We start from the raw sequence: 26,082 nt of genomic DNA on the forward strand, positions 1-26,082 counted from the left end.
GTGAAAAAAAGAGGAGTAGTACTCTATGCAAAGGAAAGCCTGTCACCAAAATTTTTATTCAAAGATGATCAAGGAAGATATATAGCAATTGAAATCCAGCTTCATGGTCAGAAGTTTCTGATATTAGGTATTTATGCGCCAAATGAGGGAAAATCAGAATTTTTTAAAAAAACTGCATGAAATCCTATTGGACTACCTGGATTACAATATAATTTTGATGGGAGACATGAATGGAGTAGTGTCTACAAACATGGATAAAGCCCAAAGACAAACGGTGACGAAAGATGGCAGACTACCAAAGACATTTTTTGAAATGACTGACAATATGGACCTTGTGGACATTTGGAGAACAAAGAACCCCTTGGAAAGAGAAGGAACCTTCTTCTCTGAAGCAAAAATGACATGGACAAGAATAGACCAAATTTGGATAACCAGGGGACTGGCCCCTAAGATAATAAAAACGGTAATTTGATCTAAAATTTGCTCTGACCACAACCCAGTAAAGATGGAAATGATATTAACGCCAATTGGAGCTTTTAGATGGAGGATGAATGACTCCTTGCTTAGGAACGAGGAAATCATCAAAAAGGCCCAGAAAAACCTGAGAGACTACTTTGAGATAAATATGAACACTACGACTGAGAAAAGAGTGATTTGGGATGCAAGCAAAGCGGTGATGAGAGGGTTCCTGATACAACAAAATGCAATTAGGAAAAGATTCCAAAATGAGAAGAGAGAAAAAATTTTGGAGAAAATTAAGGATGGAGAAAAAAGACTGAGGGCAAAACCGAATTCACAGGAGATTCTAAAAGAGATAAAGCTATATCAAGTACAATATATGAAGCTGACGAATCAGGAAATAGAATGGAAGATCAAACAGATGAGACAAAAGACATTTGAATCGGCAAATAAGTGTGGGAAATTATTGGCATGGCAAATGAAAAAAAGACAAAAGCTTAATACTATTACGAATTTGGTAGTAGAAGGGAAGAATATACAGAATCCTGGGGAGATTCGAAAGTGTTTTCAGAAGTACTTTAAACAGTTATATACGCAGGAGATCCAGAAAGAAACAGACATTGATCGGTTTTTGAAAACAAATGGATTACAAAAAATATCTCAAGAGAGTAAATCAATATTAAACTCTACAATATCTGATCAAGAGGTGGAAGGAGCCATTCAGGACATGAAATTGGGCAAATCTCCAGGGCCAGATGGTCTGACTGCAAAGTATTATAAATCTTTGAAAGAATGGTTAATGCAGCCTTTGAAAGAAGTTTTCAATGAAATACTACAGGGAGGAAAGGCACCCGAGTCGTGGAAAGAAGCCTATATTACACTCATACCGAAAACAGAAGTGGAAAAGACACAGCTGAAGAACTACCGTCCCATATCCCTACTTAACGTGGATTACAAAATTTTTGCAGAAATTATGGCTAAAAGATTAAAAAATGTATTGGTGAAACAAATTCATAAGGACCAAGCGGGCTTTCTCCCGGGGAGACATTTATCAGACAATACGAGGAATATTATTAATATTTTAGAAAAACTGCAAGTTAATATTAATACTAAAGCAGTTCTAATATTTGTGGATGCGGAGAAAGCCTTTGATAATATTTCTTGGAATTTTATGAAGAAAAATCTGCAGGGGATGGGGGTAGGTCAAAGTTTTGAAAACGGTATAGGTGCAATTTATTCGGAACAAAAAGCTAAGTTGATTGTAAATAACGTAGTTACAGAAGAGTTTAAGATAGAGAAAGGAACAAGACAGGGTTGCCCAATCTCCCCACTGCTTTTTATATCGGTTCTGGAGGTTTTGCTTAACATGATCAGGAAAGACCAATTGGTCAAAGGTATACAACTCGGAGCTAAACAGTACAAATTGAAAGCTTTTGCTGATGATTTGGTTTTGACACTACAGGAGCCAGAACCCAGTACAAAAAGAGTATTGCAACTAATCCAAGAATTTGGTCAAGTAGCAGGTTTTAAATTGAATAAGATGAAAACTAAGGTGTTAGAGAAAAATCTTACAGAGATTGAGAAAGAGAGGTTTCAGAAGGAGACAGGATTAACATTAGTTAAGAAAGTGAAATATTTAGGGGTTCATATGACTGCTAAAAATGTGAATTTGTTTAAAGATAATTATGAAAAATGTTGGTTAGAAGTAAAGAAGGATTTGGAAATATGGTCAAAATTGAAGTTATCATTGTTGGGCCGAATTGCTGCGATAAAGATGAATGTATTGCCTAGGATGTTGTTTTTGTTTCAAACATTACAGATTTTGGACAAGATGGACTGTTTCAAGAAATGGCAGAGAGATATTTCTAGATTTGTCTGGCAGGGCAAGAAGCCAAGAATAAAATTTAAGATTTTAACTGATGCTAAAGAAAGAGGTGGATTTGCCCTGCCAGACCTTAAACTTTATTATGAATCAGCCGCATTTTGCTGGCTGAAAGATTGGCTGCTTCTTGAAAACACGGACATTTTGGACTTAGAAGGTTTTGACAATGTCTTTGGATGGCATGCATATCTATGGTATGACAAGGTTAAAGCGCATAAGGCCTTTAAGAACCATATTGTCAGGAAAGCATTGTTTAATGTCTGGGTGAGATATAAGGATTTGTTGGAAAGTAAAACACCAAGGTGGCTGTCACCAATGGAGGCTAAGGCTTTGAAAAAAACTAATACGGAGACAAACTGGCCAAAATATTGTGAAATTTTAGAACAAGTTGGAGATAAACTAAAGCTGCAGAGTTTCTGTTAGGTAGATTTATTGCTTTAGTGTTCAGCGTCCGGCACGCTCCCCTGCACTCCTCTGCAGGTCGTAAAGCAATTAGCAGAATTGCACAGCGTCCGTGTTGAAAGGGCAGTAAAAGAAGTCCCACACGTTTCTTCTTTCCTAATAGCACTTTATTTGCTCAAAAGTAGCATATTTACAAGCAAGACACCATCTGATTCAAGCTGCATCTTTTTTGCGTCCTTCTCTCAGCTTGCAGCTGCGTAACAAAGCAAGCTGCTTTCACTTTTCACTCAGCTCACAGCATTCCAAGCTGCTTTCGCCACGTCCTGGCTTACTTCCCTTGTAAGCGCCTCCTCTCAGCCTCAAGACACAGAAGGTTAACCCTTCACTACACCCAACACCCCCTCTTGTCTCGCGCCTGAGGGGAGAATCGACCCTTGGTCGTCCCAAACCCAGACCTTCACAAAACTCCCCATGTTTTTGGAAGGTGAGTGGCTTCGTGAACCCATCAGCTAGGTTCTTGGCAGAGGGACAATACTTCAGCGCAACTAATCCCTCCTGAACACTCTGGCACACATTCCGAAAGCGAATGTCTAGGTGTTTAGTTCTGGCCTTGAACTGACCTGACTCTGCCAAACGCAGGCATGGTTGATTGTCCTCGAAAACACGTATCGGCAGACAATCCACTTCGCAGAGTTCCTGCACCAAGCAAGCATAGAACTCTACTTATCTGCACATCTCTGAAAGAGCACTAAACTCAGCCTCAGTGGATGAGAGCGCTATAAGACTTTGCTTCTTGGACCTCCATCCAACTACTGAGTTCCCAAACTTCACCACTAGGCCAGACACAGACTTGCGATCCTCAAGATTAGCCCAATCCGAGTCCACAAAGCAAGTCAGTTTGACTTCTCCTTGTGCTGGCAACCTAAGACAAAAGTCTTTGGTCTCCTGCAAATACCTCAGAACTCTCTTGATGCCATTCCAGGCTTGCACACTAGGGTTTGATGCCTCCCTGCTGAGCAGATTGACAGCAAACGCTATATCAGGTCTGCTCCACTGGGACAAGTACAACAAACTCCCTAGAGCTGACTGAAACACTTCAGTATTTTCGAACGCAGCGCGTTCTGCTTGCTGGCTGTCCTTCACAAAACTAGTCTCCATAGGACTTCTCACTCCTGCACAATCACTCATCCTGAACTTCTGAAGCAGTTGCTCAATTTTACCTCTCTGGCTGAGCAAAAAACTTCCATCCTGTGCACGCTCAACATTGACACCTAAATAGGTTTTGACAGCACCAAGCTGTTTAAGCTTGAATCGTTTACCTAACTCTTTGGCAAACTTTTCCGCCTGTTCATCTGTTTCTGAGAAGAAAAGCACGTCATCAACAAAAAACAGCACCAGCTCCTGTGAGTCTCCTGATCCTCTAAGGAACAGGCAACTGTCAGCAAGACTCTTCCTGAAACCTAGCTTCTCCAAAGCTTCATTCAGGCACATGTTCCAGTTTCTAGCAGATTGACGTAATCCATAGATGGATTTGTGCAATCTCCACACAACATCCTGCCTTGAGTTCTCAAACCCCGGAGGAGGAATCATGTACAGCTCCTCCTGGAGATCTGAGTTAAGGTAGGCAACATCCACATCAAAGTGGTTTACCTTCCAGCCTCTCTGTGCTGCACAAGCTAAAAGTGTTCTCAGAGTCTCCGCTCGTGACGTTGGCGAATACACCTCCGTGAAGTGTATTCCCTTCCTCTGAGTAAATCCTCGAGCAACTAACCTGGCTTTATACTGCGGCTCTCCTGCGCCAGTGGGTTTCAAGCGGTAAACCCACCTGGAACTCACAGCCTGCTTTCCCGGTGGCAACTCTGTGAGTGAGAACACACCTAGATCTTTCATGGACTTCATCTCTTTGTCCATTGCCCTGTGCCATTTGCCTGCTTCTTCCTCAGGTAAACTCTGAATATCCTCGAAGGATTCAGGTTCACATCTTGCAGAACCTACCCAGACGCCTGAAGCGTCGTACCGATCAGGAGGCCTCCTTGTCCTCGCTGATCTCCTCAGTGTGACTCCTGGTGACCCTGCTGCTTCACTGGGTCCAGCTAAATCATCCTCAACTTCAGTGTCTTCCCCCTCTGACCTGCTGCACCTCTTGGGCCTTACAGCTGGTCCAGCAGGTGAAGAAGGCTCACTCTTTGGCTCAAACTTGACACTTGCCTGAGGAGGTGTTCTAGGTTCCCCCCTCTGAGGGATCCTGAGTTGTCCCTGCCTTGGACTCTGTCGCTCTGGACCGTGGTCCCCAGCAACAAGTTCCTCTTCCTCTTCAACGTCTGAGTCATAGAACTGCTGTGGAAGCACGTCTGGATTGGCGTGCAGACGTTTCCAACCAGCTTGCTCACAGAACTCAGCGCTATTGCTGATAACCAACCTCGACTGGTCTCCACTTGGGTACGCAAACCTCCAGGCCTTTGAGCCAGGCTCATACCCTACAAAGATCATTCTTCTAGATCTTGGCTCACCTTTCTTGCGTAGAGCCTTTGGAATAAGCACCCAAGCCTCACAACCAAACACACGAAGGTAGTGTACCTTGGGCTTCTCTCCATGAAGTAAGAAATACGGTGTATTTCCTACACTAGAGTTGTACACTCTGTTCTCGGTATGGACCACATATCGCCAAGCCTCCGACCAATATTTCTGGGGTAGCCCTGCGTCCCACAGGATCGCAGACACAGCTTCCTGCACCGTCCTGTTCTTTCTCTCTGCCAGCCCATTCTGTTGCGGAGAGTAAGGAGCGGTCAGTCTGTGGCTAATCCCCTTCTCCCTAAAGAAATCCTGTAAAGCAGAACCAGTGAATTCAGCACCTCTGTCACTTTGAAAACCACGAACTTTGGTGGAAAAGGTTACCTCAACTGCGGTGATCCAATCCCTGATCATTTTAGCCGCCTCCCCTTTCGTTTTCAGAGAGAAGGTCCAAGCAGACCTCGAAAAATCATCAATCAAAAGCAAAGAATACTTCGAACCTCCCAGTGACTCAACAGACATGGGTCCACACAAATCTGCATGAATTAATTCAAAGGGTTGCGTGGTCTGCCTCTCTGACTTTGGATATGAGCATGTCACAACTTTCGCCTGTTTACATGCATTGCAATCTAGAAATTTGTCACAAACATTAAATTTGCACCCTTGTGTCAGCTCTGGCGCTTTCTGGAGATATTTCCAATTCAAATGGGTGAAGCGTCTGTGCCAAATATGTGAACAACCATGGTGGGGTGCTACGTTCACACATTGGCCCTTCGCATCTTCGGTGTCATCCTCTCCTGTGGAAAAAGGCACATTTACAGCAAACAAATTATCTTTAGACTGCACTGTGTATACGTGTTCCCCATCCTTGGAAAATTCACATTTGTCACCTGCAAAAGAAATTTGAAAACCATCGATCAATAGATCATGCACACTTAACAAACAGTTAGTTAAACCGGGCACTGCATAAGCTTTGACTTCATGCTTAAGGAAAGGACAGAAGAACAGTCCTGTTTCTGTCAGCCTTTTTCTGCTCCCATCGGCAATCGTAACATACTTCTCAGTTTTTACTGTCCTGCAATTCCTCAAAAGATCAGCAGATGGCACCAACGAATTTGAGGCACCAGAGTCTATTATTACAGTGAGAAAGTCTTGTTGTTTACATTCCTGGGTCGCCAGGGCAACAATCTCCTCACTACCCCCCTCCTTGGGGCTTCTGCAGATGTCCTTTCTGGTTGTCACGGCAACAGACTCCCCCCGGCAGGAAGACTTGCCCACGACCTTCACAGCTTCCGTAGATGCAACTCTCTCAGTTGCCATGGAGACTGGACTTGTCTCGGCGTTCCCACACAACTCTGAAGCTCTTATCTCTACTTGCTGCAGGTGGCCGACCTTGAAGCCTTTAGCTCTTTTCAGCTTCCCAGGCTCCGACTCACGACGTAAACAACTCTTGGCAGCTTTTGGAGAAAGAGGCGTCTCTGAGCTTTCACTGCTCACTGCCCCCCCACTGCTCACGGGGTCTCCAGGACGTTTTTCTGCACCCCCTCTGAAGGGTAAAGGGCTCTCAACACTTGACCTCTCTCCAGGTTCCTCACACAGACACGTTGCAGCATCCACACAGCTCCCAGGCTCAGCAAAAGCACAAGCAGCATTGCTAGCAACAACAACAGCAACAGTCCCTTCGCCCCCCTGTGGGGGCTCCCAGCTCCTCCCAGCTGTGTATCGGCACTCAAGAATGTGGCCGGCGCCATCTTGCCTCTCCCTTTCGGATGCAGCCACTTCTCGACCCTTGCTTCCCACTCCAGCTCCACAAGCTTCTTGGAGTGCTAGCCAAGCGGCCTCTGGCTTTCTTGCACCCAGGACAACAGGCACCAGATGAGTATCCACACTTTCTGCCAAAAAAGCAAGCACACGCTTCTCCACTTCACTTTGCTCTGCAGCCCTATTAGCCTCTGCTTTCCCAGCTGCATTCTGTGGGGGGTGAATTACATTCCACAGCTGCTCCCCCACCAGCAAAAGCTCCACTTGAAAGCTCCACTGCAGCCAATTTTGGCTAGTCAGTTTCTGACATGGCAGTTTAAACTCAAAGCCATGTTCACAGGGCTGAGCCATTGCCCCCTTCTGTTGGCTTTTCCCAAAAGGTACTCACTCAGCCAAACTGGGAACTCCGGACGTCATGGCTCTCAGCTCCCAGCCTCCTCCGATCTGCCTCTTTGAAGTCTCCGGCAGTCGATCAAACTGACGATCAGCAGATAAAGCTTCAAAGCCCTTTCTCACATGCTTCACGTGGAGCCATAACCATGTTAGGTAGATTTATTGCTTTAGTGTTCAGCGTCCGGCACGCTCCCCTGCACTCCTCTGCAGGTCGTAAAGCAATTAGCAGAATTGCACAGCGTCCGTGTTGAAAGGGCAGTAAAAGAAGTCCCACACGTTTCTTCTTTCCTAATAGCACTTTATTTGCTCAAAAGTAGCATATTTACAAGCAAGACACCATCTGATTCAAGCTGCATCTTTTTTGCGTCCTTCTCTCAGCTTGCAGCTGCGTAACAAAGCAAGCTGCTTTCACTTTTCACTCAGCTCACAGCATTCCAAGCTGCTTTCGCCACGTCCTGGCTTACTTCCCTTGTAAGCGCCTCCTCTCAGCCTCGAGGCACAGAAGGTTAACCCTTCACTACACCCAACAGTTTCGACAAACTAAAAATTAAAGTTCGAGACTGGCTTCATTATTATCAAATAAGGGAGGCTTTTAATTCAGATAAAAAGATTGTTTTCCAGGAGGAAAAATCAAAACTGGAAACAGAATTGTTAGATCCTAAAACTAAGAATTTGTCAAGAATGTATAATTTGCTGCTGAAATGGAATACACAGGATGAAACGGTTAAATCTGTTATGATTAAATGGGCACAAGATTTTGGACATAACACTATGTTTGCTGACTGGGAACAGTTATGGACCACAGGTCTGAAATTTACGGCTTGTAATGCCTTAAGAGAAAATATAATGAAAATGATCTATAGGTGGTACTTAACTCCAGTCAAGCTAGCAAAAATCTATCATTTGCCCGATAATAAATGTTGGAAATGTAGAGAAAATGAAGGTACATTTTTTCACCTTTGGTGGACGTGCCCAAAGATTAAGGCCTTCTGGGAAATGATATATAATGAATTAAAAAAGGTATTGAAATACACTTTTCTGAAGAAACCAGAGGCCTTTCTCCTGGGCATGGTCGGCCAATTGGTGCGAAGGGAAGATAGAATTTTCTTTATGTATGCGACAGCAGCAGCAAGAATACTCATTGGGAAGTACTGGAAGACACAAGAATTGCCTACCCGAGAAGAATGGCAGATGAAAGTGATGGACTATATGGAACTGGCTGAGATGACCGGCAGAATTCGAGACCAGGGAGAAGGGTCGATGGAAGAAGATTGGAAAAAATTTAAAATATATCTTCAAAAATACTGCAATATAAAAGAATGTTAGAAAGAGGTTGGAAAAAGAATATTAGGCCGTTTTGGCAGATATGATATAATGGACTAATGTAAAAATGAGGTATGGAAATTGATGAAATAGAGGATGATTAATTACATTGTTTAAGGTTAAAATATGTAAATGAAAAGAAGGTTAGAAGGATTTGCTGGAAATACGATTTGAACTAGAATACAAAGTTGGGAGGTGAGAGGAGGTCATGGAAATAAGTAAAGGGAAAAAGGCTAAGTAAGGGTTTAATTTGTTTTTTGTCTTATTTCAATTCAATGCATTTTTATATTTTTTGTTAAGTCTTTTTTATATTCTATTTTATTGTCTTTTTGTTATTTGCTCATTTTATGTTTTGTTATGGCTAAAGTTCTTTTTGTATTTTGTATGGTTTTCTTTTTCTTTTTTGTAATCTTAAATTTGGAATAAATATCATTTACAAACCGGTCAATTAACGTGGACCCGGTTACCTCAGGGATATGTGGAATCTCCGGCAATCTTCTCTTCTATATTACACCAAGACCTATTAGACGTGAACCTTCCGGGAGGCTCCGCCCTCAGGCTTTACATGGATGACATTTTACTTTGTGGGCGGGATTTGGAATCCTGCAAATCGGACACTATAGCCCTCCTGACGATACTGGCAGATAAGGGACACAAAGTATCCCCCAAAAAGATACAGTGCTGCCAAAAGGAAGTGAAATATCTTGGCCACATCCTTGGGGAAGGTACCCGTGCCCTCACCACAGATAGGATTGAGGCCATAACGAAGCTACCCCTTCCTAAAACAAAAAGGCAGCTCAGGGGTTTCATCGGGATGAGTGGATTTTGCCGAGCATGGATCCCCCGCTACGGAGAATTCACCTGCCCCCTTACTGCAATGACACATGACAATGCCCCAGACCAATTACAATGGACTGCAGAGGCGCTTGAAGCCTTCGAATCTATCAAACGGGAGTTGAGGTCTTCACCCGCCCTCGGACTCCCCGACTATAGACTACCTTTCTCTTTATTCGTCCATGAAAATAAGGGAGTAGCCTCTGGCGTCCTTACACAACCTTTTCAGGGAAGGAACAGACCCGTCGCTTACTACAGCCTTCAACTGGACACCACTGTAATGGGGAATGTGGGGTGCCTTAGGGCGGTGGCAACTGCAGCACTACTCCTAGAAAAGGCACAAGAGACTGTCTTGGGACATGAACTAACTGTAAATGTTCCCCACGCTGTGGCCACCCTTCTCAGCTTACAAGGTGCCAACGCTTCACGATCCAAAGGCTGAATAGGTACGAAGCCATCCTCCTCAGTCCGTCTAATGTTACCATAAAAAGAGTAAACTCCCTCAATCCGGCAACTCTCTTACCCCTTCCTGACGATGGCACCCCACATCACGACTGTTCCCAGGTGGTCCGACATGCCGAAAAACCACGTGAGGATCTCGACTATCTCCCCTTAAACAACCCCGACCTTATATTGTACACCGACGGGAGCTCAAAAATTGTGGGAGGAGAACGGAAAAGCGGATATGCAGTTGTTAGTGACACCGACATCCTGGAAGCGTGTCCTGTCCATGCTAGGTACAGCGCACAGGCTGCCGAACTTATTGCCTTGATCCGAGCCTGCGAATTAGGAGCAGGACAGAGAGTCACAATTTACACAGATTCAAAATATTGCTTTGGGTTAGTTCATGCCACCGGACAAATCTGGCTGCAGAGGGGTTTTCTGACCGCTGCAGGCACTCAAATAGCCCACGCACCCCTAGTACAACGTCTTATGGATTCCATACAACTTCCAGAAGAAATAGCGGTAGTCCATTGTAAAGCCCATACCAAGGGAAAAGACCCAGTATCAATGGGGAACCGCTGCGCTGATCGCGTAGCACAAGAAGCAGCCCTCCAACCACTGTCTGCAGACAGTGAATTCCAGGGACCCCAGGTTCCGTCGGATGTAGACTTTGAACTAATGTATAAAACCGCCACCCCAGAAGAGATAAAGGGATGGGAAGAGCAGGGAGCTCTCTTTAGAATTGGCATTTGGTACCTCCCCGACAAGAGATTCATAATGCCCAGACTCTGGGTACCCAAACACATAAGAATCCTACATCGGTGTACCCACTGGGGAAGGGACAAGCTCATAGACTCAGTCCAATGCTGCTGGTATGCCCCAGGACTGGCTCTTGCCGCGAAAGCAGCAGTAAAGAATTGTCACACCTGCCAAACCTTTAATCCAAAGCATACTGCCAGATGTCCACCAGGAGCCAGACCGTGGGCTTTTGTCCCCTTCGAAAGCCTCCAAGTCGACTTTATAGATTTACCCCCTTGTCAGGGCTACAAGCATGCCCTTGTCATTATTGACCAATTGACCGGATGGGTAGAATGCCTCCCGACTCGCCGAGCTACTGCCCAAATGGTTGCAAAAATTCTACTGCACGAAATAATACCACGTTTCGGGGTTCCGAGACACATAGACAGCGACAGGGGCTCACACTTCACTTCTGACGTAGTTCAGCAAGTCACTAAAGCTCTAGGGATCAAATGGAAGTTACACACCCCATACCACCCCCCTTCCTCAGGGCAGGTTGAGAGAATGAATCAACAGCTAAAGTCTCAGCTAGGAAAGCTCTGCAGGGACTCTGGAATTAAGTGGGTCAACGCCCTCCCCTTGGTCTTACACAATCTCAGAGCATGCCCCCGTGGGAATCTGAACTTATCTCCTTATGAACTACTTTTTGGAAGACCCTCCCCCGTATATAGCACGCAATTTCCCCCATCAGAACTAGAAGTAGGCGAATCTGAATTGACCAAATATATAATGCAGCTCCAGAAGCAACTCATTGTTCTCCACAGATACGCAGCCGCGAGTCAGAACATACCCCTCGACGAGAACATCCATCCGTTCCAACCAGGGGACTGGATATTGGCAAAAACTTACCAGAAAGTACCTCTACAACCCACCTGGGAAGGACCCTACCGGGTACTTCTCACTACCCCCACCTCCGTCAAAGTAGCAGAGAAGTCGGCCTGGCTGCACCATACCCGCTGCAAACCCGCTTCTCCACCTGATCCTGCCGGCGACAACGCACCCTACTCCACTCCTCCACAACCGGCAGAGGACGACGCCGACATAGAGGTGACCCTACAGACCGGACCAGATCGGGGCACGCATCGAGCCCTACAGACCGGACCAGATCGGGGCACGCATCGAGCCCTACAGACCGGACCAGATCGGGGCACGCATCGAGCCCTACAGACCGGACCAGATCGGGGCACGCATCGAGCCCTACAGACCGGACCAGATCGGGGCACGTATCGAGCCCTACAGACCGGACCTGCTTCAACATCAGCGCCGACCCATTGGACCTCCGAAATCGTCCCAACAACGGACAACCGGGAGCACCCACCGATCCGCCTCCGACTCCATAAGACATCACAACGCACCGTTTGACAGCTCGGCTTTGACACCTCGCGTTTGACAGCTCAGCTTTGACAGCTCAGCTTTGACAGCTGCCTTTGACACCTCGCGGTTGACAGCTCAGCTTTGACAGCTCGCCTTTGACAGCTCGCCTTTGACAGCTCGGCTTTGACACCTCGCGTTTGACAGCTCAGCTTTGACAGCTCGCCTTTGACAGCTCGGCTTTGAGAGCTGCCTTTGACAGCTCGGTTTTGACAGCTTCGCCTTCCAACAGTTTGCCTTTCACAATCTACCACCGCCCTGTTCCTGATCACCATGCTTCCCAACAGATGCATCATACCTCCTTCCTCCGTCCTACTCATGTTTCCCATTCTTACCGCAACTTTCACTTCCATGACCACGCATGTTTCATGCCCAGGATTACAAATTGAGCACCAATACCTTGATTTCGGAATTGTGGACATGGTAAAAAGAGGAACGTTAGACCGCCTTGGAGATTTTGACTTTTGCGTACCAGAGACCCGTGTCCTCCTCCGCCATTCCATACTGCCTACCCTAAGCACACACCAGACTTGGGAACTGTTTGTCCGTTCGCCAAACTTGTTAGGATATTTCCGTTCCACCTTAAAAGGGAGCAGGCTTTGAGAGTCACAGAGTCTGCGCATGTCCTGTTCACAGGATGTTTATGTTTGCTATTCCTTTCGATTTCAGTCGGTCAGAGACGCTGACTCAGAACGGTCATGTTTTTCTTTGTTCTGTTCAACGCTAAATAAAGTCTGTAAATATGCTCTTCTGCTCTTCTGCGGTGCAAGCTTTCTGGCTGTGTTTCTGCTGATAAAGGATGTGCACAAGCCTGGAATGTGGCAGTCTATTTCTAAGGCTTCGTGTCGCTAATTGCTGGATCTGCGTGGCTACAGAGATCGATGGACGTCCGGCAGCCGGCTTGGGGCTCAGATGGACGCTATCTCCCTGGCAGTATCCCAACAACAAGGTTTCGGGCCCAGATTCACAGCACCTACAGGAGAGTAAAGCTGCAACAGACTGAGAGGTACGGGGGAAAAGCGAAAGAAAGGGAGGCTTTTCTTTTTCTGTTTACCTCGGAAGGAGCCTTTGGAACTCCGGCAGATTAATAGCTCTGGGAGCCAAGCCAGAGAGTTCGTGATTAATGAGCTGCCAAGATAAGGAGTCTTTGAAGGCATAAGAGACTCCCGGCTCAAAGGAAAAGCTGAAATGGAGTTTTTCCAAGCTTCAGAGGCCACTCACTGCCCTAAGTTACATGGGCAGAATTATGAAACCTGGGCAAAATGGTGTGAATCTTTGCTGCGTCAGTTTGGGGTGTGGCATACCGTTTCTGAGCCCCCCCCCCCCCGGTTCCTCTGACAGAGAAATGGAAAGGCCATAATTCGAAGGCCATTGACGTAATAGTCTTATCCGTCTCTCTTGAGGAAATTAAGACGCTTGCTGGCAACACCACTGCACGTGGGATGTGGAATGCTTTGAAAGCTGCTCACAAGCCAGTCATCCCAGCCCAGAGTTTGACTGCATCGGAGGTCCTAGCTGTTTCCCAGAATGCGAGTGAATGCAGGGATGCTGAAGGCACCGGTTGCAAGCTGCAGGGGGAGCTGACTGCCACGTCATCCCAGGCAGCATTCCAGCCTCCAGGGGGAGCCAAGGAGTCGGCAGCTGAGAGCTCTGTTTCTCATGGGAACCAAGGTCATCGCCTTTGCAGAGGCCGGAAAGGCAAAGGTAAACAGAGGCAGATGCCTGCAGATGGCCAGAAGCAGAGGGAGGGTGAAGAGCCCGCGCCAGGGAAAAACAAAGCGTTGTTTGCTGGCACAGCTTCACCAAAGGCTAAAGGCACGTCTGCTGACCAGAAGCAGGGGGGCAAGCTGCAAAAGCCCACGCCAGTGGAAAACAAGGTTATGTTTGCTGGCACAGCTTCACCAAAGGCTAAAGGCACGTCTGCTGGCCAGGAGCAGGGGGGCAAGCTGCAAAAGCCCAAGCCGGTGGAAAACAAGGGTTTGCTTGCTGAAAAGACTGCTCCAACAGCCAAAGGCAGATTTATTGTCGATTCAGGTGCGAGCCGCCACTTCACGAAGGATCGCCACCTCTTTATCTCCTTCAAGCCTCAAGAAGGTGAGATCCACCTGGCTGACGGAAGGACGTTGCAAATCGCAGGAGAAGGGACTGTGAAACTTGCAAGTCTGCACACTACCATCAGTAATGTACTTTATGTTCCGGGAGCTGCTAGCAACTTGCTTAGTGTTCCACAGCTTACTGGGCGTGGTTTTCAGATTTCCTTCAAGAGGAGCGTCTGTGTCATCAGTAAAGGCAAAGAGGACTATTTGCATGCAAAGTTTATGGATGGTTTGTTCCATATAACTTATGAGGACACTGCTGTTGTGTCTAATGCTGATTCTTGTTGTGTTGCACAAACTAACAAAGTTCTTCATGCAGGTTGCATTCACGATGCGCATCGAAGGTTTGGTCACCTCTCTTGGAAGGCACTGGCCAAGATGCCAGAGGTGGTTGAAGGTTTGAACATCAAACCCTGTAAATTTCACATGAACTGTGTATCTTGTGCAGAGAACAAGGTGAAGGTTGCTCCAAAAGGCAAGGAGTCTAGCAGGCAGGCCTCCAAGCCCTACCAGCTAGTGCATGCGGACCTGGTTGGTCCACTTACGCCCTCTTTAGGGGGAGCAAGGTACTTCATGGTTCTAATTGATTCTTTTTCCAGGTACATTCATGTGTTTTTGCTCGAACAGAAATCGCAAGCGTTTCCGAAGTTTAAGGCATTCTGTGCTTGGTTGGAGAATGTGCACGGTAAACGTATTGCCTGTTTGTTTACCGATCGAGGCGGGGAGTTCACTTCTCAGCAGTTTGAAGCTTTCCTGACTGAGAAGGGAATCCAGCATGACATGTCAACGCCCAGATCGCCATGGATGAATGGGCTTGCGGAGCGAGCAAATCAGACATTGCTGCAAGGAATGAAAACCTTGTTGCATGATGCCAATCTCCCTGATAAGTTTTGGGGGGAAGCTTTGGGGAATTTGGTTTACACCTTTAACCGCAGATTGTCATCACCCATTGGCTGTACCCCCTATGAGAAGATGTTTGGCAAGAAGCCCAACATCAAACACATGAGAATCTTTGGTTCTGACATGTGGGTACACTCCCCACAAACCAACAAGCTTGGGAAGCGTGGGGCACATGGTTTGTTCATGGGGTACGAAAAAGGTGCATACAGGGTATGGATGACTAACTCTAAGTCCATTAAGTTCACAAGGAGTGTTGAGTACAATCCTAAGTGGGGGGAAAATGTGGGAATTTTCCAGAGTTACCCAGAGGAGGATGAAGGTGATGTCAAGCAAGCAGCTAAAGCTGAGGAAGCTGCTGAGGATGAGGATGATGAGGAGGAGGATGATGATGATGATCAGAGTTCGGATTCCAGTTCAGTGGGCGGTGCTGCTGCTGGTGTCAGTGACAGTGATGACACAGCAGACTACCAGAGCGCAAAGGCCTCAGTCAGACCATCTGATGCGTCTGACAATGAACTGGAAGAACCACTGTTCACCATTGGTCATTTTTCTCCTAAGAAAGAGGAGATGAGTCCAGAAGACTTGCGTCTAGTACGCAGATCTGAGAGAGCCACGAAGGGCAGACCTCCAAAGAGGTATGCTGATGAGTTTGCTAAGACAGCAACTGCTGTTCTTAGTAGCTCAGAGAAGGTGTGGGAACCTTCAAGCTTCAAAGAGGTTCAGGAGTTAACCTCTAAAGATGCTGAGCCTTGGCTTAATGCCATGAAGGCTGAAGTTGATTCCTTGAACAGGAACCAAACTTGGGAACTGGTACCGGTAGTCCCAGGAATGAGACTGGTTGGCAGCAAATGGGTCTTCAAGGCCAAGACAGACCAGAATGGCAAGGTAGTCAGACACAAAGCCAGATTGGTTGCCAGAGGTTTTTCACAGGTACCAGGACAGGATTACCACGAGACCTACTCACCCACAGTCAAATATGAGAGCATTCGGCTGATGCTCAAGATTGCTGCGGAGGAGAAACTGCATGTTTCCCATCATGACATTAATACAGCTTTTTTGTACGGGATTTTGAACGAGGAGCTGTTCATGCTTCCACCTGATGGGATGGAGATACAGAAGGGAATGGTCTGTAAACTGCGGAAATCCTTATATGGTCTCAAGCAGAGTGCCAGGTGTTGGAACACAAAACTCACTGAGACGTTGCTTTCTCTAGGTTTTCACCAGGGCAAAGCTGATCCATGTGTGTTTGTCAAGGAGGAGGGGCAAAACAAACGGTATTGTTTATGTTTTGTTGATGATCTTCTGATGTTTTGGAAGAATCAGGCTTTTTACCAAAGCACCCTAGCTCAGCTGAAGGAGCACTTTGACATGAAGGATCTTGGTGAGGTATCCAACTATCTTTCTCTGCAGGTGGAGAAGGACCAAACAGGTAATTTTCTGGTACACCAAACACAGAAAATTGCTGATGTGTTAACCAGGTTGAATTTGGCTGATGCAAACCCAGCAGACACACCGATGGTGACAGGTTACCAGGTAGACAGTACTGCTGAAGCGTTTTCTGACACAACGCTGTACAGATGCATTCTAGGCAAGTTGAATTTCATTGCCAGATGTTCAAGACCTGACATTGCTGTAAGCTGTAATCTGCTTAGCAGACATGCCAACAATCCTACAGTTCAGGATTGGAAAGCTCTGAAGCGCATAGCCCGCTGTTTGAAAGGGACTATGCACTACAGGCTGAGGTTCACCAGTCTGAAGACTGGAGGTCTTGAAATCTTTGCAGATGCAAGTTTTGGAAGTGACACCACGGATGGTACAAGCACTTCTGGAGTATGCTACATGTACAACCACTGCCTGTTTGACTGGTTGTGCAAGAAGCAGACGACAGTGAGCCTAAGTTCCTGTGAAGCAGAACTCAATGCCCTGTCATTTTCACTCATGGATTGTGAATGGTTGATGCAACTGTTTAAGGACATCGGGGTTTCTGTGAAATGTCCTGTACAAGTGTATCAAGACAATAGATCTTGTTTGGCTTTGCTGAACTCTGAGAGTTGCAAGCAAAGAACCAAGTACTTGCAGATTAAGCTACATCGTGCAAGGGAGTGTATTCAGAAAGGACTGATTCAGGTGTCCTACATGCCAGGAAATGAAATTCCTGCTGATCTGTTGTCTAAAGTTGTTAACAAAGAACAACTTAAGGTTTATGTACAAAGGTTGCAATTGGGTTGAACCACAGGTACTACAGGTTACACGGAAAGGGGGAGGATGTTAGGATATTTCCGTTCCACCTTAAAAGGGAGCAGGCTTTGAGAGTCACAGAGTCTGCGCATGTCCTGTTCACAGGATGTTTATGTTTGCTATTCCTTTCGATTTCAGTCGGTCAGAGACGCTGACTCAGAACGGTCATGTTTTTCTTTGTTCTGTTCAACGCTAAATAAAGTCTGTAAATATGCTCTTCTGCTCTTCTGCGGTGCAAGCTTTCTGGCTGTGTTTCTGCTGATAAAGGATGTGCACAAGCCTGGAATGTGGCAGTCTATTTCTAAGGCTTCGTGTCGCTAATTGCTGGATCTGCGTGGCTACAGAGATCGATGGACGTCCGGCAGCCGGCTTGGGGCTCAGATGGACGCTATCTCCCTGGCAGTATCCCAACATCCCACTCGGCAAACTTATACTCAGCAGAGATGGTCCCTGGAACCGAGCCCGCTGTATAAATGGTTCCTATACACTATTCTCCGACGGTGTGCCCCAACAATCGCTGAACTGGACAAGTTTAGACAATGGCGGTGGGGAATCAGTTTACACTGATCATAATCACCCAACCAACCGTATAATCCACGGATTTTACTGCCAGAGAGTGGACACCGTACCCCGCCCCACCACCCTCCAAGGAGTTTGCCTCCAAAGGTACTGCTGCGTCTGGGACATCGGCCTTGCCTCCACCTGGGATGGCAGAGCGTACCTTGAGGGCTGGTATCATTCCACCACACCACCAACACAGTGGGATACCTCCGGGCCTCAAAGATGTGGGGGTTTAGCTACAAACCTCACCTACCTACGTCGACAAGACCCTCTCCACCCCGCGGGCACAGCACCTCGACAAAGGGGGGGAACTGTCTATATCTTAAACCCCAACCAATAACGACCTATTATCCACCTGGCATTCCAACACCTACGTGAAACTAGTCTCTGAAATCGCAAAGCAAACTACCACTGACGACTGCTGGATCTGTGCCAACGCTCCTGCTCACCTTCACAGTGGCATACCATTCCTCGGAGTACCCCTCACCTTACAACAACATCTCTCTGCCGACGTACAGTCCTGGAACCTGACTGCTGTAAATTTAACTCACCAGTACATTTACCTACCCGGACCTACGAAAGGTGACCTCTGCCGGAAGTTCAGCGGCAATGACAGGATGATTGGAGAAAGTACCTGTAAGTACATCATTGATATTCCCCTAATCGGTAGAATCACTGTGTGGCGACAGGGCACCCCCTCTACCCATCCAGATCTGTTGTCAGCCTGGAAACAAGCGATGGATTTGCCTGATTCTTGGGACCCCTCCCCCGTTTCCCCGTGTTTTTTCCATGCCTTTCTCACGGGCCGCATAGACTCCTGCCTACAGGGATTGTTTTGGGTGTGTGGCCACCGCGGCTATGTATGGGCTAGCCCCCACTCCTGAGGCACCTGCTACCTTGGACTTATCTTGCCTGGGATCAGGGTCACCCCAGACCTTCCCCTTGGAAGGAGACGCAACAAGAGGGCAAAGGATTTGTCAGAACTCTCTGATGTGTCAGCCAATGGGGAAACCTATGGACGGGCCCTTTTCCCCGCCTACGGAGCAGGCTCCAACCATGTCGACATCCTTAAACTAACGGACATTTTATTAACCTTTATGGAAGAATCCAACGCGGCAACCCAATCCATCTTAACAGAGCTGACTGAGGTCAGACAGATGGCGATCCAGAACCGCCTTGCTTTGGATTATATTCTAGCTTCGACTGGAGGAGTATGTGCACTCGTGGGAACCGAGTGCTGTACATACATCTCTGATCAGACCCTGAACATTACGGGTCATCTCAACAATATCCACAAACTGACCGACGACCTTAGAGATATTCAACATGAAGGTCTATCCGATACCCAACTTTGGAGTTGGCTACCAGGCACCACATGGATAAAACAGCTCCTGGGAAATGGCCTCCTGATTCTAATCACCATAACTATTTGCGTCGCTTTCTTCTGCTGCGCCATCCATTGCTTCCCACTTTGCTGTCAAACGTGCGACTACTGCGTTCCGTCTCTCCACTCCCGCGCCACTGCCTCTCATAGGATGATCCCGGCGGGAACTCCTTCGACTTTCATCGAGATGGGACCCCTAGGAGCCCCACACAACCCGGATCCTAGGTATGGCACGTCAGACTTTTACTAAGCTTGTGCGGAGAGAAGGATTGCGCGGTGTCCACCTTCGCAATCTTATCTCCGAAGGGGGGAACTGTAGCCGGAGGACCCCCCCCCTCATTACATCGTAATGCACAAGTACCACACACACCTCCCACCTCCCCGAACTGGGAGATGCCCCTTCTAGAGGGGTGGTTCCCTTGTGCCACCTGTAGCCGGAGACCCCCCCCCTCATTACATCGTAATGCACAAGCACCACACACACCTCCCACCTCCCCGAACTGGGAGATGCCCCTTCTAGAGGGGCATCACCCCAACAAACGATAGCCTTCCGTAAATAAGGAAGCCCTAATTTCGCGTAGAACTCCTTTATTTTCGTGTATTTTCCTACAACGTCCCACTTCGCCCTATCTTTATCATGAGTAGACCGGCCGCCTGAACTCCGGGTCAGTCGGCTGCCGTTTCAGCCAATCAGTGTTACCGAACAGCGCCTCTTGTGGCGGCCACGCTGGTACTGCAGGCAGCAGGCTCTCGCTTCTCTGTCTTTGACAGCCTCCTAATACAAAGTTTCCGAGTTCAATTGACCGTGACTGATTTAATCAAAATGTTGCAAACCGTTTCCTGAAAGGTGAAAGTGCTTTGAACTTCAACGACAGTATTCTTCATAAATTCACCATAAATCAACCATATATCGGATTTTCACCGGACCACTTTTATTCTGCTCCATATCACAAGGACTGTCAAAGGGGGGTGGTTTGATACCAGTCAGCCATAATCCCTTGACCGAGCAGGCACGTACTCTGCAGCCCTTCCCCAGTTGACACAGCAACCTTGATAGTCGTCTTGATGGGCTCAGACGAAGGACTATCAAAGACACAATGAACTGCATACACTAGTGTATTCAACACGGACTATGACAAAGGGACCGTGACCGGATTCCCCTCAGGGGGCAGGAAACTGCGCCTTTCCCTTTGTTTTCTGAAAATGACTCATGGGGAGGAAGGGAGGGGGCTCCCGCCAGGTGTCGGGATACTCAGATTACCTGTGCGACCCCTCCCCTGACTCCTCCTGTTCTTAATGTAGTCATGATGTAAATATGATGTATTTCTAGGGGTGTAACTTAGGGGATTAGGAGCTAATAAAAGTTGGGGTCTTCTTTTGTTCTGGGCTTCCATCTTGCTTCACCTCGTGGGCGGTGGGAGTCCTGTCGCGACAGTCTTTTCTTCAATAAAGACCAAGCCTACAGGCTGCTGATTTGCTTCCAATTTGCTCTGGTTGGTGTCTTGATTTTGTCCAAGGGAGCCCTCGGATTTTCCGGTAACACACCCCAGATATAGCGGCATTCGCTCGTTCTCTTGAGCAGACATAGTTTGATACCCTTAATTAGCCTGGTTCTGTAAAATCAACGCCAACTAGCTTGGATTATATGCGTGAGCTGCGAGCAATATCACGGTAGTTCAATATTGTCTGCACTGTTAAGTTTAAAGGACCCGAAAATTCCTAACTAATCTCCAACAAATTGTATTTAGCTACAAACAATATCACTGTAGCTCAGTATTATCTGCACTGGATAGCAGTCCAAAATACCAGCCCACACCTCAAAACAATGTATTTAGAGGAATACTGAGTCTATAATAAACAGAAGAGAACCTTTGATATTGTAAGCAGCTATGCAGCAAGCTAGAGGTAGAATTATAAATTGTAACCCAGCAATACAGCAGTGAAAAATGATAAACTGACTTATGCAACAAACCTATAAGCAAAGCAAAGCTCCCAAGAGCCCTTAAGCACTATTATCAAAATCAACCAAATGAATTAAATTGCCAGATTAAATATATACTTATAAACTAACAGATGAAATACCAGAAAGAGATGAACGTGGAAGAGGCATGAGCTATTTACTTTAGATTCCCTATAAACCTGTATGCAAAGATTATTTTACAGGCGAAGAAGCCCTTTAATAAATCAAATGATATAAAACCCGGATCTCTTTTTCCTTATAACTATGAATTGACTATACCAAATTATAAAACTTAATGCTTAGGCAGAGAGTAAATGACACAGCTCCTCAGAGCACCGCAAGCTGAATGAAATAATTTGAATTCCAATATACTGTGCACTAATGCTTCAATTCGATTTAAATGCGTTTCGTAAATTCCCAGAATGAAATTCTCAAGAGTGTAAGTATAAACAAAAGCAGTCAAATTAATTAGAGGATATCAATTCTAAGATCAGCCTAGCCAGAGACGCTGTAGCCAGCTCTATACAAGCTTATGCACCAAGAGGAGGGGCTCCCTGCAGCCCCTTGTGCGCTCTTATTTAAGCTAGGCTCTTTTAATTGCGCCATCATCCTTTGTTTATATTGCTTATGTTTATTTCCTTTGTTTATATTGCTTTTGAATTTAAAACCAACGAGAAAGTGAGGGGCACTCGAAAAGGAGATAGCTCCCACGTGGTTTTGCCTCTCCTAAAATGGCTGCCGCCGCAAGGCCACGTGGGCAATCAAAATGGCGGCCGTAATGCGTTCCCGTTGCCTAGCGACAATGAACATGTGCGAAAACACTTAACGCTAGCCCTTTAACACTGAAAAATTCCGCAGCCTCAAGAGCAAAACCTGCAGGCATTCCCCACGTACCCCTTATGAACGTTAATTATTCCCCTGGTTTTCTCGCCGGTTAAGCTTAAAAGGGAGGGTTTGTAAAGTTACTTCCCACGTGGAATGCCTATAGTAAAATGGCGGCCGCCCGGAAGGGCACGTGGGCGGATGAAATGGCGGCCGGGGCGCGCTGGTTGCCCGGCAACGGCGCAGCTGCTTCCGAGGCTTTCCAAGTCTAAACTTCCGCGCGAAAATAAAACAGCCTATAGAGGAAGCGATGCTCTGTGGAAGCCACTCACCCCGTCAAGAATGCTGCTGAAATGATTATTTAACAAGAAATTCTGCCCCTCACCCCGGCAAGAAAATGAAACACAACCTGCACAAAACGCAGCCTGCTCTCCTCCCGCAGCTGCCCTTCCGCCTAATTGCACCACGCTCCCCTGCACAAACCCCTAGATAAAACCTGAAGCCCCAACAGCAAAACCTGATTGGATGGGTGCGCTGCGTCCTCTGTGGAAATAACGAAGAGGAGCCAAACGTTCTTCCTTGAGCTCCTTGCAGAACAGGCAGTCAGCAGCCGAGGGCAAGCAACGGATCAGCAGAAAAAGCTCCACAAAGCTGAATAAATTCCTCTGAAGGGGGCATGCAGCAGCCGGCACGGCAAGCTCCTGAGATCAGGGAACTTGCACCGAAACACACAGAGCTCCCTGTAAAACTGTAGACGTGAAAGAGATGCTGGAAGGAAAGCACACAAACACACACACAGTGATTTTAGCTCAATTATAGCTCCGGTGTTAAACTGCAGCAGCTGGAATGGAGCGCAAAGGGGGAAACCCCCAGAAGGAGGAAAGCCCCAAATTGGTTTCAGCTCCAAAACTAGAGATAACAACTCCTGAACATCAAGCAGTTTAGAAATCAAGCAACACCAGCAGCGAATGCTGGAAATTCTCTGTAAAAGACAGGGAGCTTTTTCTGTGAAGCTACAGCATATTCCACGAGGTGCCCTGCAGCTCAAGAACAAAGAAGCAAGGCAGGAACGCTCCAGGCAACGCAGATAAGATCTCCGACAAACAGGAACAGCTGATATGCGGGAAACAAACGTGGGGGCTAGCCTGCGAAAAGAGGGCGAGCCCCCTCTGCGACACGGCCGGGATTCCCCTGCTCTCGCGGGGGCTGAAACCAGCCCCCGCTCACGTGGGGGGCGGGCGTGAAGCCCACAACCCCACCTCCTGGGCAGGCCGGAAGTGGCTTTGCCAATTGATGGTAAAGCAAGCCATTGGACAGGCCATCATGCATGAGGACGGTTTTTCGAATGGATTTGAATCACACTTTGCCTTTTTTCTAATTCAAGATAGTGCCTCACGGAAGCAGGGAGCTTTGCAGAGTCCTTTGGAGACTGTGGAAAAGATTGCCCAAGAGAGAGTCTTGGCACCAGAAGAAATTCAGGGTCTGGGTAAAAGGCGGATCTACACGGATCCTCATGGATCCTCCACTTTTTAAACAATAACTCCAACAAATGCAGTGTCAAATCACACCTAGAAGGCACGCCTACAAACTGGACTATAAAAAACGTGGATCCAACACTTTGCCGTGCCGCAGCACCACAAAAACATGGATCTGAGGCACGGATCCTCATGAATTCATATGATTTTTATATTGAAACAAAATAAAAACACCATGATACTGTAGACCACATCTTATTCTGTAGGCAGAACCAAAAAAATCACGCATCCATTGTTTCGTGGTGCCGCAATGGCGCAAAAACATGGTTAAAAAACACGGATCCTCATGAATCCCCATAATTTTTGCACTAGATCAGCCCAAACTCACCGTCAAATTACACATCATGTCCAGGGGCACCACCTGCACCACAAAAATCACGGATGCACGGCTTCCTGGCCATTCTGTGGCCCAAAAACGTGGTTCCGAAGCACGGATCTTCATGGATCCTCACCCTTTTTGCATTGGGCCCCCCCAAACTCACTGTCACTTCCGGAGGTGGCGCCAGCGGTCGATGGCGGATTTCCTCGGTTAGAGGGAATCAGCGCCACGAAGAAAAGGGTCGAATCCCGCTTCGGCGCAGCGGGGGACCCCTAAAAATCACAGGCGGGGGAAGCCTGTGAGCCTGGGACCCAGCGGGCACATTTGGCGCCCCCCCCAACCCGGTAAAAAGCCCAGAAACGGGCTTGAAATCGGAGCGGGGGAGAGCGCTGTGCTGTGGGCTGTCTGCTCGTTCGTGGTGTGAAGCCGCAAGCTGTTGACCGGAGAGCGCTGCCTTTCTTCCTTAAAATCCGGACCTGAAAATTAACGATCCGTGAGTAGGATATAACCTAAATTGGAACTGTACAAACTGGAAACTGAAATCTGGCCGAAAACAGAAAGAGGCTTAAAAAGGAAGTCAGCCTCTTTTATTGTAGATAAAATAAAGCATTGAACTTGAAAGCGGAAGCATTTGGAAAGTACGTTTTAGCGGACTTTAATCCAATCATCTAACCTGGACTTTTCCCTCTATAAATTGAGGGGAAAAGGGGGAGAATTGTGGAGGTGATTTCTTCATAAAGAGTGGAAAAGAAGGGATTAAACCATCACTCAATTCCCTGGGAAAGGATTTTCCAGATCCTAGGAAAGAAAGAGAGGTACTGTCTTGCAATATATTTTGACAGCTAGTCCTGCACAGGAAATAAAAGTTTGGACAGATTATGTGAATATATATCTCCTGGTCCTAAGTTAAAAATTGTGAATAGACTGTTTTCCTTCTGAATAAACTAGGGGGGTTTAAAAAGGAAATTAAAGTATCCAAGAACTTTTATGACTGTTACAGTGTCCCCCTAGTGGAACTTGGAACTGTTACAACTTGTTATAATTGTAATTGTAGCAGGCTTGAGGAGTTCTCACACTGCTTGGGAGGAAATTTCCACTGTTTAATTTCAACTACGTGTCTGACCTTGAGCATTATCTAAGGAATGGCAGATAAAGAGAAGGCAGATGCTTCGACTACAAGATCGGGGAGGACTATTCGCACAGAAGAAGGATTACAAAGGAGAGCTTCGGCCTCAGGCCCTTCTGGAACCTCAACAATAGCCTCATCGGCACAATCAAAGGTAAAAAGTGCGACAAGTGAAGACGCCTTTGCTCTAGTTTTGGCCAAAGTTAATGAATCTTTAAATAAAATAAGCCAACAAGTAGCAGAGGCATGTGACAAGATTGATCAAAATACTGCAAGCATAAATAACTTGGGCCAAAAAGTAAATACTAACACAGAGACTATTCAGAAGTTATTAGAGGAATCGGCCTCAATACGCCAGATTGCTGAAGAGGCTAAAGAAATTGCTACAACTTCTGCTACTGAAGTTAAAGAGGTTCAAGAGGAATTACCAACACTGCATAAACAACTGGAAGACCATAAACTAACCCTGTCTATGATAGATTTGAAGGAAAAGCAAGTGAATTTGCGGGTCAGATCGGTACCTGAGGTGGAAAAGGACAATCTAGCTGAATTTCTCACGCAGGAATTTTTGGACTTTTGGGATCCAGAACTGGCAAAAGACAGTTTCAGAATAGTAAATGCTTTTAGACTTGGGAGAAGAGGAGAGAAGAAGGTGAGAGACTGCCTGATTATTTTTCGAACAAAAGAAGAGAGGGATAAGATTTTGGGCCTACATTTCAAGAAGACACTGGAAATCCATCGGACAAGGGTGGAAATATTCAAAGATAAACCGAAATATCTTCTGGATCTCAGATCAAAATACAAAGACCTGGTTACCCTGCTGAGAAGGAACAACATCAACTTCAGGTGGGAACTCCCTCAAGGCCTGTCTTTTAGTTACAAAGGAAAGAAGAGGAAAATAAGATCGGAAGACGACAAAGATAAATTTTACAGGGACCACGGAGAAGACCTACAAAAAGAACT

The 26,082-nt window shown here is 46.7% G+C and overlaps 1 protein-coding gene across 1 annotated transcript in view; it reads left to right on the forward strand.

Annotated features, from left to right (window-relative positions):
* LOC308467718 (uncharacterized protein) overlaps nt 1-17,819 on the forward strand; it is an 88,479-nt gene extending 70,660 nt beyond the window's left edge. Inside the window, exons 2-3 of the mRNA XM_080989415.1 lie at nt 13,655-14,689; nt 17,551-17,819. Coding sequence (XP_080845541.1) covers nt 13,655-14,689; nt 17,551-17,567 — 1,052 coding nt within the window. The 3' untranslated portion in view covers nt 17,568-17,819. The remainder of the gene's footprint in view (nt 1-13,654; nt 14,690-17,550) is intronic.
* Nucleotides 17,820-26,082: the final 8,263 nt, after the last annotated feature.

This window comes from Podarcis pityusensis (genome assembly GCF_964106645.2).
Source record: "Podarcis pityusensis genome assembly, chromosome: W".
Classification (NCBI taxonomy): Eukaryota; Metazoa; Chordata; class Lepidosauria; order Squamata; family Lacertidae; genus Podarcis; species Podarcis pityusensis.